We start from the raw sequence: 26,331 nt of genomic DNA, 5'->3' as shown, positions 1-26,331 counted from the left end.
CTCTGTCACCGTATGAATTCCATAGATCTGGTTGAAGAAATTCCTCCTTATTTCGGTTCTAAAGAGTGGTCCCTTCTCTCCGAGGCTGTGCCCTTGGATCCCAGTCTCTCCCACTAATGGAAACGTCTCCCCCACTCTATTCAGGCCTTTCAGTATTCTGTAAATTTCAATGAGATTCCCCCACCTCCTTCTTCTAAACTCCATCAAAAACAGACTCCAAGTCCTCAAACACTCCTCATACCTCAAGCATTTCATCCCCGGGATCATTCTCATGAACCTCCTCTGGACCCTTTCCAACGCACATCCTTCCTTAGGCACAGGCCAGCCAGGAGAACGTGGGAATGTTCAAGTTCAGCTGGTCTAGATGGGCCCAGAATGCTGTTAAACTGGGAACTCCAGGAATTTGATCCAGCTACAGTGAAGGGATGGCGATATAGCTCCAAGCCAAGTTGATGAGTGACTTGGAGGGGAAGCTACAGATGGTGGTGCTTACTGCCTTGTCCTCCCAGAGGTTAGAGGTTTAAGGGCATCTTAGAAGAGGAAAGTGAGAGAGGCGAAAAGGTATAGGGAGGAAATACTTGGCTTCAGGACCTTGCCAACTAAAGCCATGGGCACTGATCTTGGAGAGATTAAAATCAGAGGGTGCACAAGAGGTCAGAATTTGTTAAATCCAGTGATGTAGGGTCGGGAGAAATGGTGAATTTAGCAGTGGCAAGGCCATGGAGAGATTTGAAAATGAGGATGAGAATTTAAAATACTGCCAAAAGTTGTCCAGCGAATACAGGAACAAATGGGTGAATGAGTATTGATCTGATTTATTATTATCACATGTATTAACATACAGGGAAAAGTATTGTTTCTTGCTCCCTATACAGACAAAGCATACTGTTCATAGAGAAGGAAAGGAGACAGTGCCGAATATAGTGTTACAGTCATAGCTAGGGTGTAGAGAAAGATTAACTTAATGCGAGGTAGGTCCATTCAAAAGTCTGACGGCAGCAGGGAAGAAGCTGTTCTTGAGTCGGTTGGTACGGGACCTCAGAATTTTGAATCTTTTTCCCCGACCAAAGAAGGTGGAAGAGAGAATGTCTGGGATGCGTGGGGCCCTTAATTATGAGGGCTGCTTTTCCAAGGTGGTGGGAAGTGTAGACAGAGTCAATGGATGGGAGGTTGGTTTGAGTGATGGACTGGGCTTCGTTCATGACTTTTTGTAGTTCCTTGCGGTCTTGGTCAGAGCAGGAGCCCAGACCAAGCTGTGATACAACCAGAAAGGATGCTTTCTATGATGCATCTGTAAAGGTTGGTGAGAGTCGTAGCTGACATGCCAAATTTCCTTAGCCTCCTGAAAAAATAGGGACGTTGGTGGGCTTTCTTAACTATATTGTCAGTGTGGAGGGACCAGGATAGGTCGTTGGTGATCTGGACGCCTAAAATCTTGATGCTCTCGATCATTTCTACTTCATCCGCATTTGTTTATATTTATCTATTAGTGTCACAAGTAGGCTTACATTAACACTACGATAAAGTTACTGTGAAAATCCCCAAGTTGCCACACTCGGTGCCTGTTCGGGTTACACTGAGGGAGAAGTTAGCATGGCCAATGCACCCTAACCAGCACATCTTTCAGACTGTGGGGGAGGAAACCGGAGCACCCGGAGGAAACCCACGCACTCACGGGGAAAACTCTGCACAGACGGTGACCCAAGCCAGGAATTGAACCCGGGTCCATGGCGCTGCGAGGCAGCAGTGCTAACTAACCGCTGTGGTGATGCAGACAGGGGTATGTTCTCCATTATGCTTCCTGAAGACGATGACGATCTCCTTCGTTTTGCTGGCTTTGAGGGAGAGATTATTGTCCAGTTCACCAGATTCAGTGAGTTGGGACACGGGCAGGAGTATTTTGTTGAGCTCAGATTTACAGAGGACAGAGGTGCGGGGAGGGGGTGGGGAAACATGGAAATATTCAACTCTAAATAAAGGTAGCAATGGCACGGAGATGGTTTCCACAGCAGAGGACCTGAGATGGAGTGGAGTTGGGCGATCTGCTCACCTGATGTGCCAAGGGATGTTTTGCTGTATAAAGGCAAAATCTGGGCCATTATCTCAAAAAGCCTGTGACATCTGACCGTTTTGAGATAATTCTGATTAAAATGTCCTTTAACTTCAGGGCCGCATGGTGGAACAGTGATTAGCACTGCTGTCTCACCGAGTCAGAGACCCATGATTCGATTCCTGGCCTCGGTCATTGTCTGTGTGGAGTTTGCACATTCTCCCCGTATCTGCATGCGTTTCCTCCAGTTGCTCCGGTTTTTCTCCCACAGTGCTGGTTAGGTGCATTGACCTGAACAGGTGCTGGAGCGTGGTGGCTGAGGAAAGTTTCATAGTAAGTTCATTGCAGTGTTAATGTAAGCCTTACTTGTGACTAACAAGCAAAATGATAAAACTTTAGTTGAATCAGAGCTTTCTGAATAGAGAGTCATCTCAGGAACGTGACCATGTGATCTGGTCACCATGGGAGAGAAATACAAACAGAAGCCATCAAGTGACGATCTTAACCCCTTTACACAGTGTTTAAGGAAAAAGTTGTTTCCTGAGTAACTGAGAGAGACAAAGAAAATATTGTCTTGAAGAAACAAAGAAGGATGATTTGAGTTAAGAACCAAGCAGGGTGCTGGTGAGAGTTTGTTTTCTGTTTGAAAGGAAGGGAACTGGGCAAATGGGGCTCTCGGAGATTTAAAGGAATAGCGAGTAATAAAGTGGGCCGCGCTGGTGAAAATTGTGTTGAGAAATTTTGGGATGAATGGAATGATTTTTGTAGGACACTGGAAGTTTCAATCTAGGGTGATGTGGAGATGTGATACGGCATGAGAGCTGGCAGTTACTTTGGAACTGTTCTAATAATGTTATATATCTCCCAGTGAAATACAGTGAAAGGAATTGAAAGATCGCATTAGTTAATTTATAGGGAACTATATTTTCTTTAGATTTCAAGTATTAGTTACCTGGCAATTGATGTTTGACCTTTATTGGCTTTGGGTTTTTTTTCAGTAAAAGTCTTACAACATGAAACTTCGTCCTGTTTTCCATCCTTGTTTTTAAGTTATTGATCTCAATGAGAATCATACCATATACAGGAACTTGAATCAATAATTCAAGAACGTTTTCATTTTGAATAATGTATTAATGCAGAGCAAATGGCAGAACTTGCCTCAAGCTGTTGGACGTACAACATAGGAGCTGCAACGATGATAGCCATGACCCACGCAAACCCTGGCAACAAATAATACGTATTAGAATGGTTCACATTAGAAAGATTTCCAGTCAACTTATGAGGACAACAGGCCTTACAGCACAGGAGGATGCCACAGCTGGAGAGATGGGTTATGCGCTAGTTACTGTGGTGCAAGTGGTACCTCAAACTACTCCCAGGATCCTAACACAGCCACGCTCATAGATAGCAGCAGTGTGGCAGGGTGGCTCAGTGGTTAGCACTGCTGCCTCACAGCACCAGGGACCCGGGTTCAATTCCGGCCTCGGGTCACTGTCTGTGTGGAGCTTGCACATTCTCACCGTGTCTGCATGGGTTTCCTCCAGGTGCTCTAGTTTCCTCCAACACTCCAAAGATGTGTAACATAGGTGGATTGGCCATGATAAATTGCCCCTTAGTGTCCAAAGATCATAGAGTCATAGAATCCCTACAGTCCAGAGGAAGGCCATTCGGCCCATGGAGTCTATACTGACAACATTCCCACCCAGATCATAGAGTGATAGAATCACTACAGTACAGGAGGAGGCCATTAGGCCCATCGAGTCTGCACTGACTCTCTGACAGAATATCTTCTCCAGATCCACCCCAACCCCATAACCGCACACATTTACCCCGCTAATCCCCCAACCTGCACATCTTTGGACACTAAGGGGCAATTTAGCATGGCCAATCCACCTAACCTACACATCTTTGGACACTAAGGGGCAATTTAGCGTGGCCAATCCACCAAACCAGCACATCTTTGGACACTAAGGGGCAATTTAGCATGGCCAATCCACCTAACCTGCACATCTTTAGACACTGAGGGGTAATTTAGCATGGCCAATCCACCTAACCTGCACATCTTTAGACACTGAGGGGCAATTTAGCATGGCCAATCCACCTAACCTACACATCTTTGGACACTAAGGGGCAATTTAGCGTGGCCAATCCACCAAACCAGCACATCTTTGGACACTAAGGGGCAATTTAGCATGGCCAATCCACCTAACCAGCACACCTTTGGACACTAAGGGGCAATTTAGCATGGCCAATCCACCTAATCTGCACATCTTTGGACACTAAGGGGCAATTTAGCATGGCCAATCCATCTAACCTGCACATCTTTAGACACTAAGGGGCAATTTAGCATGGCCAATCCACCTAACCAGCACACCTTTGGACACTAAGGGGCAATTTAGCATGGCCAATCCACCTAACCAGCACACTTTTGGACACTAAGGGGCAATTTAGCATGGCCAATCCACCTAACCTGCACATCTTTGGACTGTGGGAGGAAACCGGAGCACCCGGAGGAAACCCACGCAGACACGGGGAGAACGTGCAAACACCACAGAGACAGTGACCCAAGGCCGGAATTGAACCCGGGTCCCTGGCGTTCTGAGGGCAGCAGTGCTAACCCACTGTGCCACCGTCAGGGGGAGAGGACTAGGAAACAGCACTTAGGGGCTGATTTGCCCCCGGCCACCTTCCGTGCTGTAGCACGAGCTGTGATCTCACAGGCCACTGAAAGAAGGGGAACAAGATTTATTTTGACAATATTCTCCCGACAAGTGCAACAAAGTTAATTTACCAGTGGCTCGTGACGTAGCCACTTATGGGGTGAAGGTTTGGGTGAATGTGGAGCTCTCGAACAAGAAAGATAATTGTTCCATAGAAAACCTACCAAGCATTGTGTAGGCTCTTGTGTTCAGGTCATGTCTCTTGAGTGGGTGCACTATCCCTTCATACCTCTCCACAGCTATGCACATCATTGTAAGGATGCAGCTCACAACAGCTGTAGTCTGAACAAAAGGAACCATCTTGCAGACAAAAACCCCTGTGAGTGAAATTTCAGACAAAAGGTTGAAAGAGGCCTGCTGGAGCTTTCCCTGACAACGCAAAGCCACTTGACATTGCAAGGTTTAACGGAATGGCCACTCCATCCGGAAGGGAAAGGAAATTGTGCAGCAAAATAGCCGCTGGATTTTTCGGCCTACACTCCACACCTGAATAATACACCCTACCTTTGTGTGTTTTGTCCGCAAAGGGGGTGTCTCAAGGTATTTAAACATAGTTCGGATGGACCTACACAAAGCGTAGATCAGATACAAATTGCCCCCTTCCCCCTCCCCAAACTGGCACCCCACCCCCCCCCCACCCCCCCCCACCCCCCCCCAGCCCCAAACTGGCTGCCTTCAAAACATTGCTTACAATTCACTCTTGGGATGACAGCACCATTGGTTAGGCCATTTCTTGCCCATCCTTTGAGGAAAGGTGCTGAGCTGCCGCCTTGAGCCACTGCAATTCATATTCATATGTGACGTCTTAAAGAGAGAACCCCTTGCTTTTTTTTGGGGGGCAGCACAGTGGCGTAGTGGTTAGCACTGCTGCCTCACAGCGCCGGGGGCCCAGGTTCGATTCTATACCTCAGAACACCGCCTGTGTAGGGTTTGCACTTTCTCCCCATGTCCACGTGGGTTTCCTCCAGGTTAGGTGGATTGGCCGTGCTAAATTGTGTCAGGGGGATTAACAGGGTGAGGGGAATAGGGCCTGGGTGGGATGTGGTCAGGACAGACTCGATGGGCCGAATGGCCTCCTTTTGTACAGTAGGGACTCTATGAGAAAAGAAAGATGTTCATTTTTGGCCTCTAAAATAAAGATTGGTTTTGCCGTTGGGTGTGGAAGCCATGCATCATTCCTTAATTGTTGCACGGTTGGAGGAAGACAGCCTTAAGCCAGCAATGCAGTTGTAAAAGCCATTCCCCTCGCCCGCTCTCTGAATTAACAATTAGTTCTCTGCCACAGAGAACTAGTGAGTGAGTCTCGGTCAGGTAGCTAATCCGAGATTTCCCATTTTATCACATGTTCTAATGTTAAAAGTTCACTTATCCGTGTCACAAGCCTTAGTCACCACACTACACGGAGGGAGAATTCAGCACGGCCAATGCACCCTAACCAGCACGCCTTCCGGACTGTGGGAGGAAGCCGGAGCACCTGGAGGAAACCCACGCAGACACGGGGAGAATGTGCAGACTCCACACAGTGATGCAAGCCGGGAATCAGGCCTGGGTCCCCTGGTGCTGTGAGGCAGCAGTGCCAACCACTGTGCCACCACCGTGCCCTTAAAATTGACCCACCTGGAATTTTTCTTGCAGCACTCTACCTGGGGGTAAAGTAGAATCCAGCATCCCATCCGATTCTCCCATCATTCCCCAGACAGCGTTCCTTCCTTCTTACATCAGCTGCTTGTTGGTACCATGGTGACGACCTTTAACAACTGGCAAGCTGCAGGGAACGGCTGCTATTTTGGGTGAAAATCCTATTCTTATAGATGATCAAATCTTTCAGAAATAAAAGCAGAAAAAGCTGCCAGAAGTACTCACCAGATCAGGCTTTTTTTTTTGGTTTTATTCCAGATTTCCAAATTTTCCATTCCCGCCGACAGTGATGGCAGGGCATGCGAGACTGGAGAATTTCAGTGGCGATCTCACCGGCCGTTCACACCACACTCCAGCTGCAGCCAGCTCGGAGAATGTGGCTTGCAACCAAACCTCCGTTCACTGCAGCGAGAAGGGAAAATATCGCCAGCGTGAACGGTAGGAGAGACGATGGCTTAGTGAGATTATCGCTAGACTACTAATCCAGAAACTCAGCTAATGTTCTGGGGGAACCTGGGTTCGAATCCCGCCACGGCAGATGGTGGATTTTGAATTCAATAAAAAGTATCTGGAATTAAGAACCTATTGTTGGAAAAACCCATCTGGTTCACCAATGTCTTTCAGGAAAGGAAATCTTATCTGGGCTGGTCTATGTGTGACTCCAGATCCACAGCAATGTGGTTGACTCTCAACTGCCCCCTAAGGGCAATTAGGGATGGGTAATAAATGCTGGCCCAGCCAGCGATGCCCATGTCCCACATATGAATAAAACCTAGGCCTCAGTCTCTTCATCCTAATGGCCTACCCTTCTTCCATTTCCCTGTGTTCTGCATTACAATAAGATCTTACCTCAAGAAATCAAAACAGTTTCTGGTTTTTAACAACATTGCAATAATTGCCTTGAAGTGTCAAGTGGTGCAGTCAATAAATAAACCTGAAACATTGGCAAGTCAATTAGCAGACACGCGTGGAGTTAGTTTTCTTTGCTTACCACTCTCCAGTAGTAACTCTTCACATGCCCATTGCTGCAACGTGTCAACCAGATGCAGTCACTTGCTCCTTGATGTTGCACCCTCTTTAAGATTAAACTCATCTAAAACCCTACAGCCCACACACCCTGACTGGGGCCAAGACTCATTTACCCATCACCCTGGGTGGTAAAGACATACCTCCATTCTCATGTACAAAATCTTTTGATTTTTAGAGCTATTCTAAACATCAATATGCATTCACATAGAACCACAGAATCCCTACAGTGCAGAAGGAGGCCATTCCAGCCCATTGAGTCTGCACCCTCTTTCTGAAAGACCTCTTTACCCAAGCCTAACATGCACTTCTGCCCTATCCCCACAACACATGTATTTTCCATGGCTAACCCCCAAAGCTATCCATCTTTGGACCCTAAGGGGCAATTTAGCATGGCCAATCCACCTAACCTACATTTCTTTGGGCACTCAGGGACAATTTAGCATGGCCAATCCACCTAACCTACACATCTTTGGACAGTCAGGGGTAATTTAACATGGCCAATCCACCTAACCAACACATCTTTGGGCACTCAGGGGCAATTTAACATGGCCAATCCACCTAACCTACACATCTTTGGACACTAAGGGACAATTTAGCATGGCCAATCCACCTAACCTACACATCTTTGGACACTAAGGGGCAATTTAGCATGGCCAATCCACCTAACCTACACATCTTTGGACACTAAGGGGCAATTTAGCATGGCCAATCCATCTAACCTGCACATCTTTGGACACTAAGGGGTAATTTATCATGGCCAATCCACCTAACCTGCACATCTTTGGACACTCGGGCAATTTAGCATGGCCAATCCACCTAAGCTGCACATCTTTGGACACTAAGGGATAATTTATCATGGCCAATCCACCTAACCTGCACATCTTTGGACACTCGGGCAATTTAGCATGGTCAATCCACCTAACCTGCACATCTTTCGGACTGTGTGCGGAAAGCGGAGGAAACCCATGCAGACATGGGGAGAACATGCAGACTCGGCGCAGACAGTGACCCAAGCCGGGATTCGAACTGCAGCACACATTTTGGGAACCGAAACCCTATACTGATAGTCTCCACTTTGCGTAATAAAGTATCCATGTGTAATAAACCCGTGGAGGTGGAAATCAAAATCCCTTTATTTACAAGTCTGACAACAGCGTACGGTGCTTTCAATTAGCAGTCCACACTCGGAGTGCCAGAGGAACTGACACTCCTGGTTAAAAACAAAGAAAGAGACTCCCTGATTGGCCCATCAATTTATCAGGGATCCACATTCTAATAGGCCCACCTCAATTGCCCGATTAAAGTCAGTGGACTGTGTCACCCTGTAATGAGGATAAACTTTCTTCTCAAGAGTGCAGTTGAATATCCATCTGTTTCTTTCTTTTTAATCCTATCCTTTACTTTTCATTCCCACTTTGTAACAATTTACTCTCGGAGACACTTATAATCATGGCTTTAAACAAATACCCGGGGTAAGAGATGGAAGGGAAACCAGAGTGTGTTACATAAGTAATCACGCTGTTATACAAAACAGTCATCCCAAATCATTATGTGGATTCTGCCACCCCGCGCTTTACAAGTAAATTTGCTGCAATTAACAGATTCAGATTGAATGGGAAATTGAGTCCAGAATTTTAAAATCAGCAGGAAACAAAATCATTTCTCTTGATTTATTGCAAAGCGTCAATGCAGTTTTCTTTAGTGCACGTCACCTGTGAAACGCTAAGTCTGTGCCATTTCTTTCAGTATGTTTTCCTGGCGTCCGGACCTGTCATTATAAAAATTAGGAAGTTTCCATCATTACAGGTTCAAGGAACATTTCCTGCTGTGTGCTCAGCAGCATGAGTTCCACGTGTTACACGTGGTTAAACGTGCTACAGGAGGCTTGTATAATCCACAGTGTGCCTGCGTTTCTCAAAGGCAGCCTCCCCACCCCTCTTCAAAGGGGTCGGGGACTCGGTTTACAGCAGCACCTCAGGAGAATCTTCGATGGAAGGAAAAAGAAATGGAGATTTCAAAATATATATCCCCCTCCCCAACCATTTTCCCAAATCCTTGACTGTGGGTTTTTTAGTTCCTGCGATTATAAGAACATAAGAACATAAGAAATAGGAGCAGGAGTAGACCATCTAGCCCTTTGAGCCTGCCCCGCCATTCAATAAGATCATGGCTGATCTGTCGTGGCTCAGTTCCACAATCCCACCCTCTCCCCATAACCCTTAATCCCCTCTCTTATCAAAAACCCATCAACCCGCGTCTTAAAAATATTTAGTGAGGCAGCCTCCACCACTTCAACGGGCAGAGAATTCCAGAGATTCACCACCCTTTGAGTGGAGAAGTTCCTCCTCAACTCCGTTCTAAACCGCCCCCCCTTTATCTGGAGGCTGTGTCCCCTAGTCCTACTGTCCTTTCTGAGCGGGAAGAGTCTCCCCACCTCTATCCTATCCATCCCATTCATCATCTTATACGTCTCAATGAGATCTCCCCTCATTCTTCTAAACTCTAACGAGTACAAGCCTAGTTTATTCAGCCTCTCCTCATAGCTCAACCCCCTCAACTCCGGCATCAGCCTAGTAAACCTCCTCTGCACTCCCTCCAAGGCCAAAATATCCTTGCGTAAGTATCTTCCAAAGGGGAATTCCGTGCAATGTTCAGATGAAAGAAAAGATCCAAGGCTGCTCCAGAGGCAGATCAGCTGCACCCAAAGTTGCCCAGGCAAATCACATTCATAAATAGGGGCACATCGGCCATGGAATGTGAGAGGAGGGTTGCCAATACAAACTTCTTCTCACTAGGGTTGCTTTCCCAGATTTAGTAATCTCCTTGAACCTTATTTCTAACCAAGTTCCACCACGGGGACAGATCTTCCAAGTTCACCACGTGACTCGGAACATTTGAGCGCTGGCTACAGGGACACACAGCTCACTAGTTGCTCACTAGGACACTGTAGTTTAATTACCTTTCCCAGAGATTATTAGGCAGCACAAAGAAGATGCTACAGGATTTTCAGTTTGCAAGGTTCTCCGTCCTCCACCGACACCCACCCCCCCAACCAGAGATCCATCTGAGCGCCCCCCACCTCCAGTAGATGCCAGCGGAAGGCCAGGAAGGTGTGACAGGCTCTCAAAGGACTGCAGTTCGGAAGGATAGTGAAGGGAGAGCAGCGATCGAGGTAGGTTGGGGGTGTGCTCTGCTGGGGGGGTTGGTGGGGGGGGGGGGGTGGGGGGCCTGCCTCCCAGGCGTGTCCGATCGTTGGGGGACAAGTCTGCCAGAGGGGGCCTGCCTCCCAGGAGGTTCTAATCCAGGGTGGGGGCTGCCAGGAGTGGGGGGGGCCTGCTCCCGGGGGGGTCTGATCCAGGGTGGGGGCTGCCAGGAGTGGCCTACCTCCCAGGCAGTCTGATCCGGGGTGATGGGTGGTGGGGGTTCGGGGGTGGGGGGGGGGGTTGGGGGGGGGGGTGGTACAGTGGGGTTTGGCGGTAGGGCTGGGCGCGCTGTTCATTAAATCGATTTAAATGCAGGATAATACATTTAAATCGTCAGGCTGCCTGCAAATCGGGTGCCGGTAAAGCCACGATCTGCTCGGATTCGGGTGCAGATCACGTTAAAGGCCCGAAGCCTGAATTTAACCGCGATTTCGCCCCGTTGGTAAAATCGGGCCCCGAGTGTCCGGAGGGAATTATGGGGTAAACACATGGGGTTACGAGGATCATTACTTTAAACAGATTGACCCTTCAGTTTTAAACCGTCAACAGGGGAACTGTGTGATTTTGGTAACTTCCATTATCCTGCATGACGTATGTTCCCTTGTCCAAGTCACAGCAGAGCAACCGTGTACCTATTCGCTAGTGTGCCAGTGTATGGTATCCAGGTGCCACCTTGTGGTGCCCGTGTACTCATGTGGCACCTGAGTGCCAGTGCATGGCACTTGTGTACCAGTGTGTGTGGTATCCCCATGTGCCAGCTTATGGTGCCTGTGTGGTACCTGGGCGCCAATGCATGGTGCTTGTGTGTCAGAGTGTGTGGTACCCAGGTGACAGCAGATGTTACCGGTGTATGGTGCCCACATGCCAACACGTGGTATGGCACAGTACACACATGATAAAGATACCCACTGTACAAGCACTTTTGTATTGCAGTGGCTTCAATCTGCTTCTCCATGGCTTTTGGGGAAGGTGGCGTGACAACAGGATTACATTGGCTGGGAGGAGAATGCCTCAATGTGTCACCGGGCAATTAGCAAACCATCAGCACTCACTGGATACTCTGAATAATGGGCCCTGTTATTGACAGATTTCTCTGTCTGGCATTCAGTCAGCTCATCCTGCATTCTCGATGTCTAAGCTCATTTTCAAGTTCGGGGCACGCACAAAATGTAATTGAATTTCTCTCCCTGTTTAGCCGAGAGCTACGAAGGGATAACACTGGCGATAATCGCTTTCCCTCAAATCTAATGCAACTCACTGTTCAGATGGCACCACCAGAAACGTCCCAGAGTGAGGCCAGCTAAGGATGCCGACTCACAGAAGGCGATTTTGGCAGGGCTGACCAGGAAGAGGTGGGCTTCCCCCCCCACCCCACCCCCCACCCTGTGTCTGCGTGGGTTTCCTTCGATCTCCTCCAGGGAGGTGCTGGTTAGGGTGCATTGGCCGTGCTAAATTCTCCCTCAGTGTACCCGAACGGGCGACTAGGGGATTTTTCATAGTAACTTCATTGCAATGTTAATGTCAACCTACTTGTGACGAATAAGTAATCAGTGGGGAAGCACAGTAGTGGTTGGCACTGCTGCTTCAGGGCACCGGGGGGCCCGGGTTCGATTCCTGGCTTGGGTCGCTGTCTGTGTGGTATTTGCGCATTCCCCCCGTGTCTGCGTGGGTTTCCTCCTGGGCGCTCCGGTTTCCTTCTGCGGGCCGGGGGACATGCAGGTTGGGTGCATTGACCCGAACAGGTGCCGGAGTGTGGCGACGGGGGGGGGATTTTCACAGTGACTTCACTGTAACGTGAATGTGGGCCTACTTGTGACTATCCTTACTTAACGCTCCTGTGCTGTACTGGTGGAGTGCTATGTTGTCAGAGACACAGGCCGAAAACCTACCACCTTGCCTGCTCCGGAATCTGTTCCCAGGATGAGAATTCCCGTTGATCTCGGGCAGGATTTTACACTCTCACCTGAACGAGGCTGTAAGATCCCACCCACCATCTTTCCAATCAGATGTCAAACCAAGGCTGCTGTGTCCCGGGGGGGGGGGGGGGGGGGGGGGGGGGGGGGTTGGAGGGGAGGGGGGAGGCTGCAATAATCAGGGCTCCGAATCGATTAGCTGCTGCATCCAAGGGTGGTGGGGGTGGGGAGGGGGAGAGGGAGGGGATGCAACACTCAAGGTTCCCTCTCAAGAGAAGGGATGACCACAAGCTGGGGTTGTGTATATCAGCACAACTCCAGTTCTCTGCAGGGCGGCAGTGAGGACACTGTGTTCAAGGGATGGAGGGATCGCGTCCCCACATTACTCAGATCCATGGGGGCGAGAGGCTGCCATGCCTGTGTGGGCGGGGAGGGCGGGGGCGTAACGGTGGGGGTCAGTGATGAGGCCAGCGATGTGCGTATGGTGGGTTTGTAGGGGCCAGTGATAAGGCCAGTAATGTCTCTGTGGGGGCCAGCGATGTGTGTGGGGGGGAGTTGTGGGGGCAGCGATTTGTGTGTGTGGGGGGGGGGAGTTGTGGGGGCAGCGATGTGTGTGAGGTTTGGATGGCAGTGATCTAGGTGCTGCGAGGTCTTTTCCACGATCTCTCAGCGATGTGCATACACGCGGGTTCCCACTCACCCCGCTGGTTTCAGGCTCTTTGACACAAATAGGTTCGCGCCCTGTCCGTGTTTTTAATGAGATTCACAACTGGGACCTCTGCATTGTACAGAGTGCGGAGATTCGAGTGAGGAGCTGAACTGCTCTAGAACAGCCAATTCAGCGCTTCTGGAAGAATCGCGGCCATGAGTTCAAATCCCAGCCAGGGCGAGTTTAAGTTTAATTTTTATTTTCATTCTTCTAAGTGACTTGGGTGTCACTGGCTGGGCCAGCATTTATTGCCCTTGAAGGAGGCAGTTAAGAGTCAACCACGTTGCTGTGGCTCTGGAGTCACATGTAGGCCAGACCGGGTAAGGATGGCAGATTTCCTTCCCTAAAGGATATTAGTGAACCAGATGGGTTTTTACAACAATCGACAATTGGTTCATGGTCACCATTAAACTTTTAATTCTAGATTTTTATTGAATTCAAATTTCACCATCCACCATGGTGGGATTCGAACCCAGGGCTTTACCCTGGGTCTCTGGATTATTAGTCCAGTGACAATACCACTACGCCAACCACTTCTCTTTATGGCAATCGACAATGGTTTCACAGTCATCATAAGACTTTAATTCCAGATTTTTATTGAATGCAAATTTCACCATCTTCTGTGGTGGGATTCGAACCCGGGTCCACAGAACATTCTGGGTTGATAGCCCTGTGATGATATCACTTAGCCATCGCCTCTAAATCTGCCATAAAATGTTAGTTTTATTTATTTATTATAATTATCATGATATTGTAAAAACCTATCTGATACAGCGAAGTCTTTTGGGAAGGAAATCTGCCATCCTTACCCGGTCTGGCCTACATGTGACTCCAGAGCCACAGCAATGTGGTTGATTCTTAACTGTCCCATGAAATGGCTTAGAGAGTCACTCAGGTGTATCAGACTGCCACAGAAAGGAGCACTGTGGTGGGGGCTGCGTTGTTGAAGAAGGCAGTTTATCACCACCTTAGAATCCCTGCAGCGGAGAAGGAGGCCATTCGGCCCATCGAGTCTGCACCATCCACAATCCCACCCAGGCCCTATTCCCGTAACCCCACGTATTCACCTTGCTAATCTCCCTGACACGAGGGTTAAATTAGCACGGCCAATCCGCACATCTTTGGAGCGTGGGAGGAAACTGGAGCACCCGGAGGGAAACCCATGCAGACACGGGGAGAGTGTGCAAACTCCACAGAGACACTGAACCGAGGCTGGAATTGAACCCAGGTCCTTGGTGCTGTGAGGCAGCGGTGCTAACCACTGTGCCACCGTGCTGCCTCACCTTCAGCAGGAAAATTGGGCATGGTCATTATGTTATTATGTCAAATCTCAAGATCAAATAGAAAGAAGTATATTCTGTTCACATTGCCTCTGGATCATTGTGAGGCTCTTTGACCGTCAGGAATGAAGCCCCAATTCGCATCTCAATTTCCAAGGTGATATTTTGTTGTCAGACAACAGCAGAGAGGAGAGTGCGTGTCAAATCACAGTATAATAACATTGGAAGATTCAAAGGTCTCGGACTGGATGCAAGTGATAAGGAAGAGATTTGACCAGGTCTCTCTGGGACGTAATGCTATTGACTGGTTGAGCTTTGCTTTGACGTCAGTGTGTTAACAAGAAGTGAAATGATAATGAAAGTGAATAATGAATGAAATAATGATAATGATAGTGAAATGGAAGTAGTGGGTTCAATATTTTATATATCAAATGACCAGCTTGCTCCAAGGCTCCTACAGGAGGTCTTGGTGTTTTCAATGATATTACAGTGCTGTTCAATGCTCCCCATAGTCAGGGTGTCGATAACCAAGGAGCGCAGAGTTAGGGTCAGGAGATTTAGAATCTCTACAGTGCAGAAGGAGGCCATTCAGCCCATCGAGCCTGCACCAACAACAAACCCACCCACGCCTGTAACTCCACATATTTATCCCACGAGCAATCCCCACCCCGGCACAAAGGGGCAGTTTAGCACGGCCAATGCACCTAACCCGTACATCGTTGGAGTGTGGGAGGAAAGCGGGGCACCCGGAGGAAACCCACGCAGACTCGGGGAGAGAGTTGAACCCGGGTCCCTGGTGCTGTGGGGCAGCAGTGCTAACCACTGGGCTACCCGTGATCCCTTGAAACAACCAACGCTAGCTTCACGGTCATTACTACTGAGACTAGCTTCATATTCCATATATATTCATTGAATTGCTGGGATTTGGAGGGGATTTGAGGGAAAACTTTTTCACCCAAAGGGTGGTGGGATTCTGGAACTCATTGCCTGGAAGGCTGTATCCGGATGTATCACAGTGTGGTATAAAGTCTGACAGCAGCAGGGAAGAGGAATCGCCACACTTCAGGCGAGGGGGTGAGGTTGAGAAGCGGGGCTCAGCCAGTACGGGATTTGAACCTGGACTACATCACTAACCAGCCATCCAGCTAACTGAGCTGTTTATATCACCTCTTGTTTCTCACCTTGTATCTCTTATACCTCACCATCATTCCTTCTGTCATTCCTGCCTCATTTATATATTAGTGTCATAAATAAGCCTACATTAACACTGCAATGAAGTTACTGTGAAAATCCCCGAGTTGCCATATTCCAGCACCTGTTCGGGTACACTGAGGGAGAATTTAGCACGGCCAATGCACCTAGCCAGCACATCTTTCAGAGTGTGGGAGGAAACCGGAGCACCCGGAGGAGACCCACGCAGACACGGGGAGAATGTGCAAACTCCGCACAGTGACCCGAGGCCAGAATTGAACCCGGGTCCCTGGCACTATGAGGCCGCAGTGCTAACCACTGTGCCACCGTGATTCTTTGAAACAACTCATGATAGCTTCATAGTCACCATTACGGAATTGAATTGCTGGGATTTGGAGGGGAATTGAGGGAACACCTTTTCACCCAGAGGGTGGTGAGAATCTGGAACTCACTGCCTGGAAGGTTGTATCTGGATGTGTCACAGCGTGGTATGGCTCCTGCTCTCACCAAGATCACAAGGAACTAGAGGGTTAAAAACATAGCCCAATCCATCACACAAACCAATCTCCCATCCATTGAACGCACCCTGGACATTCTCTTTTCCACCTTCTTCCATCAGGAAAAAGATACAAAAGTCTGAGGAACCATACCAACCAAATCAAGAACAGCTTCTTCCCTGCTGCCATCAGACTTCAGAATGGACCTACCATATATTAAGCTGATCTTTCTCTACACTCCAGCTATGATTATAACAGTATATTTTGCACCCACTCCTTTCCTTTCCCCCTTATGTACTCTGTGAACAGTATGCCTTGTCTGAATACACTGAGGGAGAATTTAGCCCCTAACCAGGTGCTAAATTCCTCTGGGTGCTCAGATGGAGGAAACCCACGCAGACACAGGGAGAACGTGCAGACTCCGCACAGACAGTGACCCAAGCTGGGAATCGAACCTGAGTCCCTGGCGCTGTGAGTTAGCAGTGCTGACCATTGCATCACCAAGCCTCTCCCCCTCTACAAAATGATTGTTATAAGGCCCATGTGAAGTTGTAAGGGGCGAACATGAAGAACCCCTGGAAAGCAAGAAGGCCGTTTTGGGATCGGGTATGCACACTCTCTTGATTTATAAAGTGCTTTCGGGCACTGAAAGAGGCCATTCAGTCCGTCTGGACTTTGCCAGCCCTCCACGGAGCATTCCAGTCAATTCCATTCCCCTAAACTACCAGAATTACAAAACTTTACCAAGTATTGACAGCGGAGGAACAGACCCACAGGTGCGTGCCTAGACTCCAGAGAGCTGAACGGGGAAGAGATGAGACGAATTTCCTTCTAGCTCCAAGCCTGCAGCCGTTGGCTGCTTGCCTGCCTTGCCTGGAGCCTGAAACATCTGCGAACAAAGTTACTTCCAATGCGTGCAACTGAGTTACTGCTCATAACAGAAGCAGCTCGCTGCTGAGATCTAAGCATCTCTGCCTTAGCTTGGATTTGTAATTCACTTCAATCATTATTCAGTGGGTTGTGGCTTGCCTTCAGGCAAGTGAGACCTGGGGTGCCTTCTTGAAAGTCCACTGCCTCTTCAATGGTGCCAATGTGGCGTAGTGGTATTACATAGTGGACGAGTAATCCAGAGACCCAGTGTAATGCTCTGGAGACCCGGGTTCAAATCTCACCACAAAATTTGAATTCAATAAAAATCTGTAGATAAAAGTCTAATGATGACCATGAGATCATTGTCGATTGTTGGAAAAACCCATCTGGTTCACTAATGTCCTTCAGGGATGGAAATCTGCCATCCTTACGCAGTGGTTAGCACTGCGCCAGGGCCCCGGGTTCGATTCCAGCCTTGGGTGACTGTGTAGAGTTTGCACATTCTCCCCGTGTCTGCGTGAGTTTCCTCCGGTTTCCTCCCACACTCCAAAGATGTGCAGGTTGGATGGATTGGCAGTGCTAAATTGCCCCTTACTGTGCCGAAGATGTGCAGCTCAGGTGGATTAGCGGGGTATATACGGGGATAGGGCCTGGGTGGGACGCTCTGTTGGAGGGACGGTGCAGACTTAATGGGCTGAATGGCCTCCTTCTACACTGTGGGGACTCTGTGACTCTGTCAGGTGAGTTCAGATTCACAGCAATGTGGTTGACTCTCAACTGCCCTTTGTAATGGCCCTCACTATGCCAATTAGTTCAAGGGGAAATTAGGGATGGGCAATAAATGCTGGCCAGCCAGCGACACCAATGTCCCACAAATGAATAGAAAAAAACTTCAAAATCCTCATTAAAAAGAACCTCTTTCACAAAGGTGAGATCCTTCTTGCTTTTGTGACAAACCTTGTTTGCTTGTGTACCTGTGCAAGTTTTAATAAGTTGTGTATTTATATCTCAGTGCTTATTAATCCACAGTGGGGTGTCATTATAAACTGTTGTGTGATCTCTCGCTGTGCTTTGCATGAATATTGTAGCAATATTGACATTTTTTAATGTTGGTTTTGTTTCTAAGAAGATACCACAAAACTATGATTGATCAAGAAAGGGATTTTCCAGCGACACTTGCCCCAAGGCCGGAAAATCTTGCCCGAGGTCAATGGATCTTTGCATGGTCCTCTTCCTGTCCCGCCCACTATGATTCCCGTGACAGGAAAATTACAGATCCCCTACAGGAGGCCATTCAGCCCATCGAGTCTGCAGCAACCACAATCCCACCCAGCCTCTACACCCGTAGCCCCACGTATTTACTCTACCCAGTCCCCCTGACACCAAGGGGCATTTTACCACTCACCAATTTGTCAAAGCTCTCCAATTTAGCATAGCCAATCCACCTAACCCGCACATCTTTGGAGTGTGAGAGGAAACCAGAGCACCCAGAGGAAACCCACGCAGACACGGGGAGAACATGCAGACTCCGCACAGACAGTGACCCAAGGCAGGAATTGAACCCGGGTCCCTGGCGCTGTGAGGCAGCGGTGCTAACCACTGTGCCACCGCGCCGCCCAAAGGATTTGTTAAGCTACGTCCTTGAACAAGCCTGTCTTTGCCCTGTCACATTCTCAAAACCCCTTCTTTGCAGAATTGTTACAGCACAGAAAGAGGCCATTCGGTCCATCGTGGCTCCCCGAATGAGCCACAAGCCTAGCTCCATTTCCCACATTTCGCCTGTAACTTTTCTGATTGCATTTAGTCAAATAATCATCAAATTCTCTTGAATGCCTCGATTGAACCTATCTCCACCACACTCTCAGGCAGAGCACTTTTACATGACCACTCACTGCATATAAAAGTTTTCTCTCCTATCTATTTTGCTTCCTTTGCCTTTGATAGTTAATCTGTGACCTCTTGTTCTTGATTCTTTCATGAGATGAATAGTTTTCACCTTATCGTCTCTATCCAGGACCCCTCGTGATTTTGAAGACATCCGTCACGTCTCCAATCAGCCTTCTCTTCTCCAAGAAACAGTCTCAACTTCTCCGATATTCCCACACAATTGATGCTTCTCACCCCTGGAGTGGTTGTCTCTCTGAAATCTCCAATTCTTTACTAAAATGAAGCAGCAAGAGCCGGTCACAATGTTCCAGTTGAGCATGAATTATTGTTCTACACAAGTTTAATAAAACCTCCTTGCTCTAAGCCTAATAAACACTGCTGCCTCACAGGACCCGGGTTCGATTCCCGGCTAGGTTCACTGTCTGTGCAGAGTCTGCACCTTCTCCCCATGTCTGTGTGGGTTTCCTCCGAGTGCTCCAGTTTCCTCCCACAGTCTAAAAGACTTGCTGGTTAGGTGCATTGGCCGTGCTAAATTCTCCCTCAGTGAACCCGAACAGGCGTCAGAGTGTGGCGACTAGGGGATTTTCACCATAGTACAGTGGTTAGCACTGCTGCTTCACAGCTCCAGGGAACTGGGTTCGATTTCCAGCTTGGGTCACTGTCTGTGTGGCGTTTGTACATTGTCCTTGTGTCTGCGTGGGTTTCCTCCGGATGCTCCAGTTTCCTCCCACAGTCCAAAGATGTGCAGGTTAGGTTGATTGGCCATGCTAAAATTGCCCCTTAGTGTCCTGAGATGTGTAGGTTAGAGGGATTAGTGGGTAAAATATGTAGGGATATGGGGATAGGGCCTGGGTGGGATTGTGTTCAGTGCAGACTTGATGGGCTGAATGGCCTCTTTCTGTTCTGTAGGGTTTCTATGATTCACAATGACTTCATTGCAGCTAAATTGATCCTTCGTGACCCAAGATGTGTAGGTTGGGTGGGTTAGCCGCGGTAAATATCTGGAGTTACGGGGATAGGGTGGAGGAAAGAGCCTGGGAAATAGATCTGTCAGATCATAGAGTCAGTTTAGGCTTGATGGGCCAAATGGCCTACTTTTGACACTAACAAATAAACATTAAAAAAACACCCAAGGTATTGTATGCTTTATCAATCACGCTCTTGGCACAGTGGTTAGCACTGCTGGCTAACAGCGCCAGGGACCTGGGTTCGATTCCCGGCTTGGATCACTGTGCGGAGTCTGCATGTTCTCCCCACGTCTGCCTGGGTTTCCTCCAGGAGCTCCGGTTTCCTCCCACAGTCTGAATGATGTGCTTGTTAGTTGCATTGGCCATGTTAAATTCTCAACCTGTACCTGTCACACCCAATAACGTATACACCCAAATCCCACTTCCCCTGCATCCCTTTTATTTTATATACTTCCTCCCTACCAAAATGAATCACCTCATATCTTTCTGCATTAAATTCTCTCCGTCACCAACCCATGATCTATGTCCTTTTGAAGTTCTATGCTGACCTCCTCACAGATTCCAAGAATTCCAAGCTCTGTATCGTCCGCACACTCTGAAATTGATCCCTGTTCCTGCTGCCATTTTCGGAATACTGGTGTCTATCACAGTACAGATGAACTGGAATATTCCTTTGCTTTATCACAGACTGTGATAAGGTGAGCAAAACTAGAGCAACAACTGGAGAGGACAAGGTTTCAAATCGTTTATTCAACAGCAAGAAGTGGGTTGCACTCGGCTGAAAGGTTCTGAGAATCCATACTTAATTATAAAAGGGGAGAAAGGTCAATCCTAGTCCTAGGGGTGTGAAGAGGCTGGATGGAAGTCATCTCCATAACTTCTTATTAAAATGTACACACAGTAAGCTTCTGAACTGTAGGCTCTGATTAGGATGTTCAAGATTTTAGCTTTGTCAACAATAAATGAGGTGAATGATCTGACATTTTGGGCCAAATATTTTGGCCCTGCCCTGAGGAGATGGGTCTTGGAAACAGAGTGAGCCAATCAAAAGGGTGATAAGGTGGCACGGTGGTTAGCACTGCTGCCTCACGGCGCCAGGCACCCGGGCTCGAATCCGGCCTTGGGCGACTGTCTGTGTGGAGTTTGCACGTTCTCCCCATATCTGCATGGGTTTCCTCCGGTTTCCCCCCACAAGAGTGAAAGATGTGCTTGGATTGGCCACGGGTATTCCAAAATATGTTGGTTCAAAATTTTTAAAGTTTATTTGTTAGTGTCACAAGTAAGGCTTACATTAACACTGCAATTAAGTTACAGTGAAAATTCCCTAGTTGCCACACTCTGGCGCCTGTTCGGGCACACTGAGGGAGAATTTAGCACAGTGGCACACTAGTTAATACAGCTTCCTCAGAGTGCCAGGGACCCGAGTTCGATTCTGGCCTTGGGTAACTGTGCGGAGTCTGCACATTCTCCAATGCACCTAACCAGCACGTCTTTAGACTGTGGGAGGAAGCCGGAGCACCCGGAGGAAACCCACGCAGACACGAGGAGAATGTGCAGACTCCGCACAGTTACCCAAAGCCGGAATCGAACCCTGGCACTCTGAGGCAGCAGTGCTGACTAGTGTGCCCCTTAGAGGGATTAGCCGTGCTCAATTGCTCCTTAGCGCCTCGAGGTGTGTAGGTTAGGGGGATTAGCCGAGCTAAATTAACAGAATTCCTACTGTGCGGAAGGAGGGCAGGGTTACGGGGGAGGTCAGAGTCCTGTTGGTAATAACGGCAGCAGATATACAATGCAACCCAAAAAGGAGAGAGCTGGGGACATTGTGAAAGCAGGTTGTGGAGGAAACAAACAAAGGGATCTTCTGAGTGAAGTCAGCGAGGACTGCGGTAATACCAGGGTTAGTGTGGTCAGAGTTCTGTTGGTAATAATAGTTTCAGGAACAAATGGCATCAGATGAAAGATAATATCCCAGAAAGGAGAGAGCTGGGGGCATTGTGAGACAGATTCAGTACGTCTGTTACAGCCAAAGCTCTTTCAATGTTCTCTAAATTACTTTAAAGTCAATAGATAACAATCAGAGACCCAAGGAGCACAAGCACAGGAAAGGGGGAAATACAGAACAATAATCAAATTTGCCTTTGATTGTAAATTATGGAAGTAAATTGAGAATTGTGTAGGGAGTTTGGGCTGGACCTTGATCTTGCACTGATGCAGTGCATATTTTACCCCATTAGTGCAGGGAGAATGCTCAAAGAAAGTGAGAGAAACATATCGAGTCCACAGGAGTCATGTCATAAAATCCCTGCAATGCAAGACAAGGCCGTTCAGCCCAACGAGTCTGCACCGACAACAATCCCACCCAGACCCTATCCCCATAACCCCATTCCTTTACCCTGCTAGCCCCTGGCAGTGAGGGGCAATTTAGCATGGCCAATCAACCTAACCAGCACATATTTCAGGCCCGTCAGAGGAAAACCCATGCAGACACGGGGAGAACGTGCAAACTCCTCACAGACAGTCACCCAAGGCCAGAGTCTAACCCAGGTGCTGTGAGGCAGCAGTCTTATCCACTCTATCAGCGTGCCACCCCTTAATGTCTCAAGATATGTAGGTGAGGGGGATTAGCCATGTTAAATTGCATATCAGTGTCCCAAGATGTGAAGGTTAGGTGGATTAGCAAAGGTAAATATCTGAGGTTATGAGGATAGGGCAGTAGAGAGGGCCTGGGAAAGATATTTGTCAGAGAGTCTGTTCAGGCTGATGGGCCAAATGGCCTCCTTCTGCACTGTAGGGAATCTATGATTCTATGAAAAGTCCATTGACTTCGGTAAAATTGTGTGTAAAATTGCACCCGTTCTATCTCTAGTTGTCCAGATCTATGTAATGGAAGGTGAAGAGACAATCGATAGAGAAAGAAACATACTGTCAAAGCTTTCCATCTTGCACTCATCAGGACAGACACACAAGAGTGCCAAATCTCAAAGGGAACATCCTGCATGAAAAAAGAGTTCTGCTTGGTTGGCAAATGGACTAGTGCCAAGTTGGCACATCCTGGGACACTAAGCAGCAATTTAGCATAGCTAATCTCCCTCATCTAATCTTACTAGTGGCAAATTGCCACTAGTTGGCAAGTGGCAAATGAATTAAAATTAGTAATTGGTTGGATTTTAGTAATTATTGTTTGAATGAGGGCAGCGCTGATTTGTTAAGAAATGTGTGGCAGTGGAAATGACAGAATTGTTCCTTTGTACATTTCAAAAGACATTAAATCAGACCAGCATTTCTTAGGACAGTAGTCATCCTGTAATGATTGAAGATATCAGCTGGAATTCTCCAACCTCGTCCACAGCCAGGATTATCCAGTCCCACTGCTGTGAGTGCAGATCTGGCAAAGTGCTAAATTCTCCCTGGCAAGAGAGGAGAATTCCAGTTTCCATAAATTTTCTTTATTCTTTCGTTGAGCATGGGCATTGCTGGCCAGCCAGCATTTATTGCCCACCCAAGGGCAACTAGGGATGGGCAATAAATGCTAGCCGACCACATCGCTGTGGCTCTGGGGTCACATGTAGGCCAGACCGGGTAAGGACGGCAGATTTCCTTCCGTAAAGGGACATTAGTGAAACAGATGCTTTTTTCCAACAATGGTTTCATGGTCATCAGTAAATTCTTAATTTTTTATTGAACTTAAGTTCCACCATCTGCCGTGGCGGGATTCGAACCTGAGTCCCCAGAACATTAGCTGAGTTTCTGGATTAATAGTCTAGTGATAATACTACTGGGCCATTGCCTCCCGTCTACGCAGGTTTGCTGGAGGAAATAAACAAAAGGACTGCGCTTTGGTAATACCAGGGTTTCTGTGGTCAGAGTTCTGTTGTTAGTAATAGCAACAAGAACAGATGGCATCAGATTAAAGATAATATCCCAGAAAGGAGAGAGCTGGGGGCATCGTGAGACAGATTCAGTATGTCTGCTACGGCCAAAGCTCTTTCAATGTTTTATAAATGACTTCAAAGTCAATAGATAACAATCAGAGACCCAAGGAACACAAGCACAGGGAAGAGGAACGAAAGTCAAATTTGCCTTTGATTGTAAATTATGGATGTAAATTGAGAATTCACATTATGCGTAGGGAGCTCGGGCTGGACCTTGAACTTGCACTGATGCTGTGTATATTTTATCCCAAGACGGAAAGTGCTGAGAATGCTCAGAGCAACTGCGGAGTGAGGAAGATATCGGTTCCATAGGAGTTAAGCCATACAATCCCTGCAGTGCAGAAGGAGGCCACGGCAATGACTAAACAAAACCTTAGTCCAGAGTAGATGTTAGTGGCAGAATAAAGGTCAGCTCTGCCTGGAAGCTAAAACAGGAGAACAAGATGTAGATTAGACACAAAGTATTAACTCTGTTTCTCTCCACTTGCCTGGATGGGTGAAGCTCCAACAACACTCAAGAAGCTTGACATTATCCAGGACAAAGCAGCCCATTTGATTGGTGTCCCATCCACTCCTTCCATCACCGGCGCACAGTGTGTACCATCTACAAGATATCCTGCAGGAACTCGCCAAGACTCCATAGACAGCGCCTTCCGAACAAGCAACTGCCATCATGTAGAGGGACAAGACAACAGATACTTGGGAATACCACCAGCTGGAGGTTCCCCCTCCAAGCCACTCGCCATCCTGACTTGGAAAAATGTCGGCCATTCCTTCACTGTTGCTGGAAAATCCTGGAACACCCATTCTAACAGCACTGTGGGTGTACCTACACCTCAGGGACTGCAGCCATTCGAGAAGGCAGCTCACCACCATCTTTTCAAAGGTAGTTAGGGATGGGCAATAAATCCAAAGATGTGCGGGTTAGATTGATTGGCCGTGCTAAAGGTGCCCCTTAGCGTCCTGGAATGTGTAGGTTAGAGAGATTAGTGGGTAAATGTGTAGGGATATGGGGGTAGGGCCTGGGTGGGATTGTGGTCGGTGCAGACTCGATGGGCCGAAGGGCCTCTTTCTGCACTGTAGGGTTTCTATGATTCTTCTATGATTCTATGAAATGCTGGCACTGTCCACATGAACTTTAAACTGAATTTAAAAAATGGTTCAGCCAGACCTGCAGAGTTTTTCCGATCTTTAAGCTTATTAACTAGTGCCACAAGTAGGCTTACATTAACACTGCAATGCAGTTACTGTGAAAATCCCCTAGTTGCCACAGTCCCGTTGGAGCACACTGAGGGAGTATTTAGCGCGGCCAATACACCTAACCAACACGTCTTTCAGGCTGTGGGAGGAAACCGGAGCACCTGGAGGAAACCCACACAGACACGGAGAGAATGTGCAGACTCCACACAGACACACACACACACACACACACACAGACACACACACAGAGTCACCCAAGCCGGGAATCGAACCTGGGTGCTATGAGGCAGCAATGCCAACCAGTGTGCAGACTGCAGCAGAATTTTTGCTTTAATTCCTGAACATTTTTAGTAGTCTTTGGGGATCCTTGGCAGAAGTAGCTAAGTAAATGAAATTTGCATCGCAAGTGTGTTCCAGAAAACTGTTTTAAGAGAATCATTTAGATAAATGTATTTAAAACAAAAACATACAAGGTTTGTGCTGCTTTATCTTTTAGTCCCAGATGAAGGGGTCAATTTGCTAATTCGAACACTGCGGCAAAATAGTGTGTGAGAGAGAGAGAGGCAAACTCACCCCCAATCCATTGCGAGGAGATGTTCTGGAGCAGAGTGAAGGGGATACAGAAGAAGGTGATGAGGAGATCACTGACCGCCAAGGAGCAGATGCAGATTGTGGTGACAGTTCGAGACCGCTTGCCCCGCTTGACAATGCACATCACCAGGAGATTCCCAAAGAGAGCGAGCAGGAAAATCAGGCAGTAAACCACCACAAAAGTTGCCTTGGCCGCGAGGGGCAACTCGGGGATGTAGATCAGAGGCTGCAGTTTGTAAATGCGGATGAACTGCTGCCGGGAGAGGTTGTAAAAATCCAGCAACTGGTTCAGGATCTCGGGGGTAACGTTAAAGGACTCTGAGTTTTGCATTGTTCCGTCTCTGCTGCTCCCTCGCCAGTTGAGTTTTGGTGCCCTGACTCTGTTCACTGGATGAGACACAGCGTCCAGTCTGGTCCAGGGAGATTTGAATTCAATTCAAGTTGAATTCTGTGGGGGTAGATCTTGTTACGAATAAAACCTACACAATGTGCTCACAGCCCCAAAGGCGCTCCTTTAAGCTGGCTATGTGAAATCACAACGCGCAACTAGTGACTCGCTGTGCTGTTAACTCATTGCCACCTCACCAAATGCAATCAATGCCAATCTCTGAACCAAACTGACAGCAGTTGCCCCCAGGTGCATTGGTCCTGAG

At 48.0% G+C, this 26,331-nt stretch overlaps 1 protein-coding gene across 1 annotated transcript in view; it reads right to left on the bottom strand.

Annotated features, from left to right (window-relative positions):
• The window catches only part of LOC145360396 (pyroglutamylated RF-amide peptide receptor-like), a 35,039-nt gene extending 9,030 nt beyond the window's left edge, over positions 1-26,009 (bottom strand). Inside the window, exons 1-3 of the mRNA XM_080215593.1 lie at positions 25,661-26,009; positions 4,935-5,087; positions 3,209-3,270 (exon numbers count right to left, since the gene is read on the bottom strand). Of these exons, the coding sequence (XP_080071719.1) occupies positions 3,209-3,270; positions 4,935-5,087; positions 25,661-26,009 (564 nt within the window). The remainder of the gene's footprint in view (positions 1-3,208; positions 3,271-4,934; positions 5,088-25,660) is intronic.
• Positions 26,010-26,331: the final 322 nt, after the last annotated feature.

Source organism: Carcharhinus amblyrhynchos, chromosome 31 (genome assembly GCF_965287045.1).
Source record: "Carcharhinus amblyrhynchos chromosome 31, sCarAmb.v2.hapA, whole genome shotgun sequence".
In the NCBI taxonomy this organism is placed as follows: domain Eukaryota; kingdom Metazoa; phylum Chordata; class Chondrichthyes; order Carcharhiniformes; family Carcharhinidae; genus Carcharhinus; species Carcharhinus amblyrhynchos.
The sequence above is the reverse complement of the archived record's forward strand: the minus strand, read 5'-3'. Positions and strand labels throughout refer to the sequence as shown.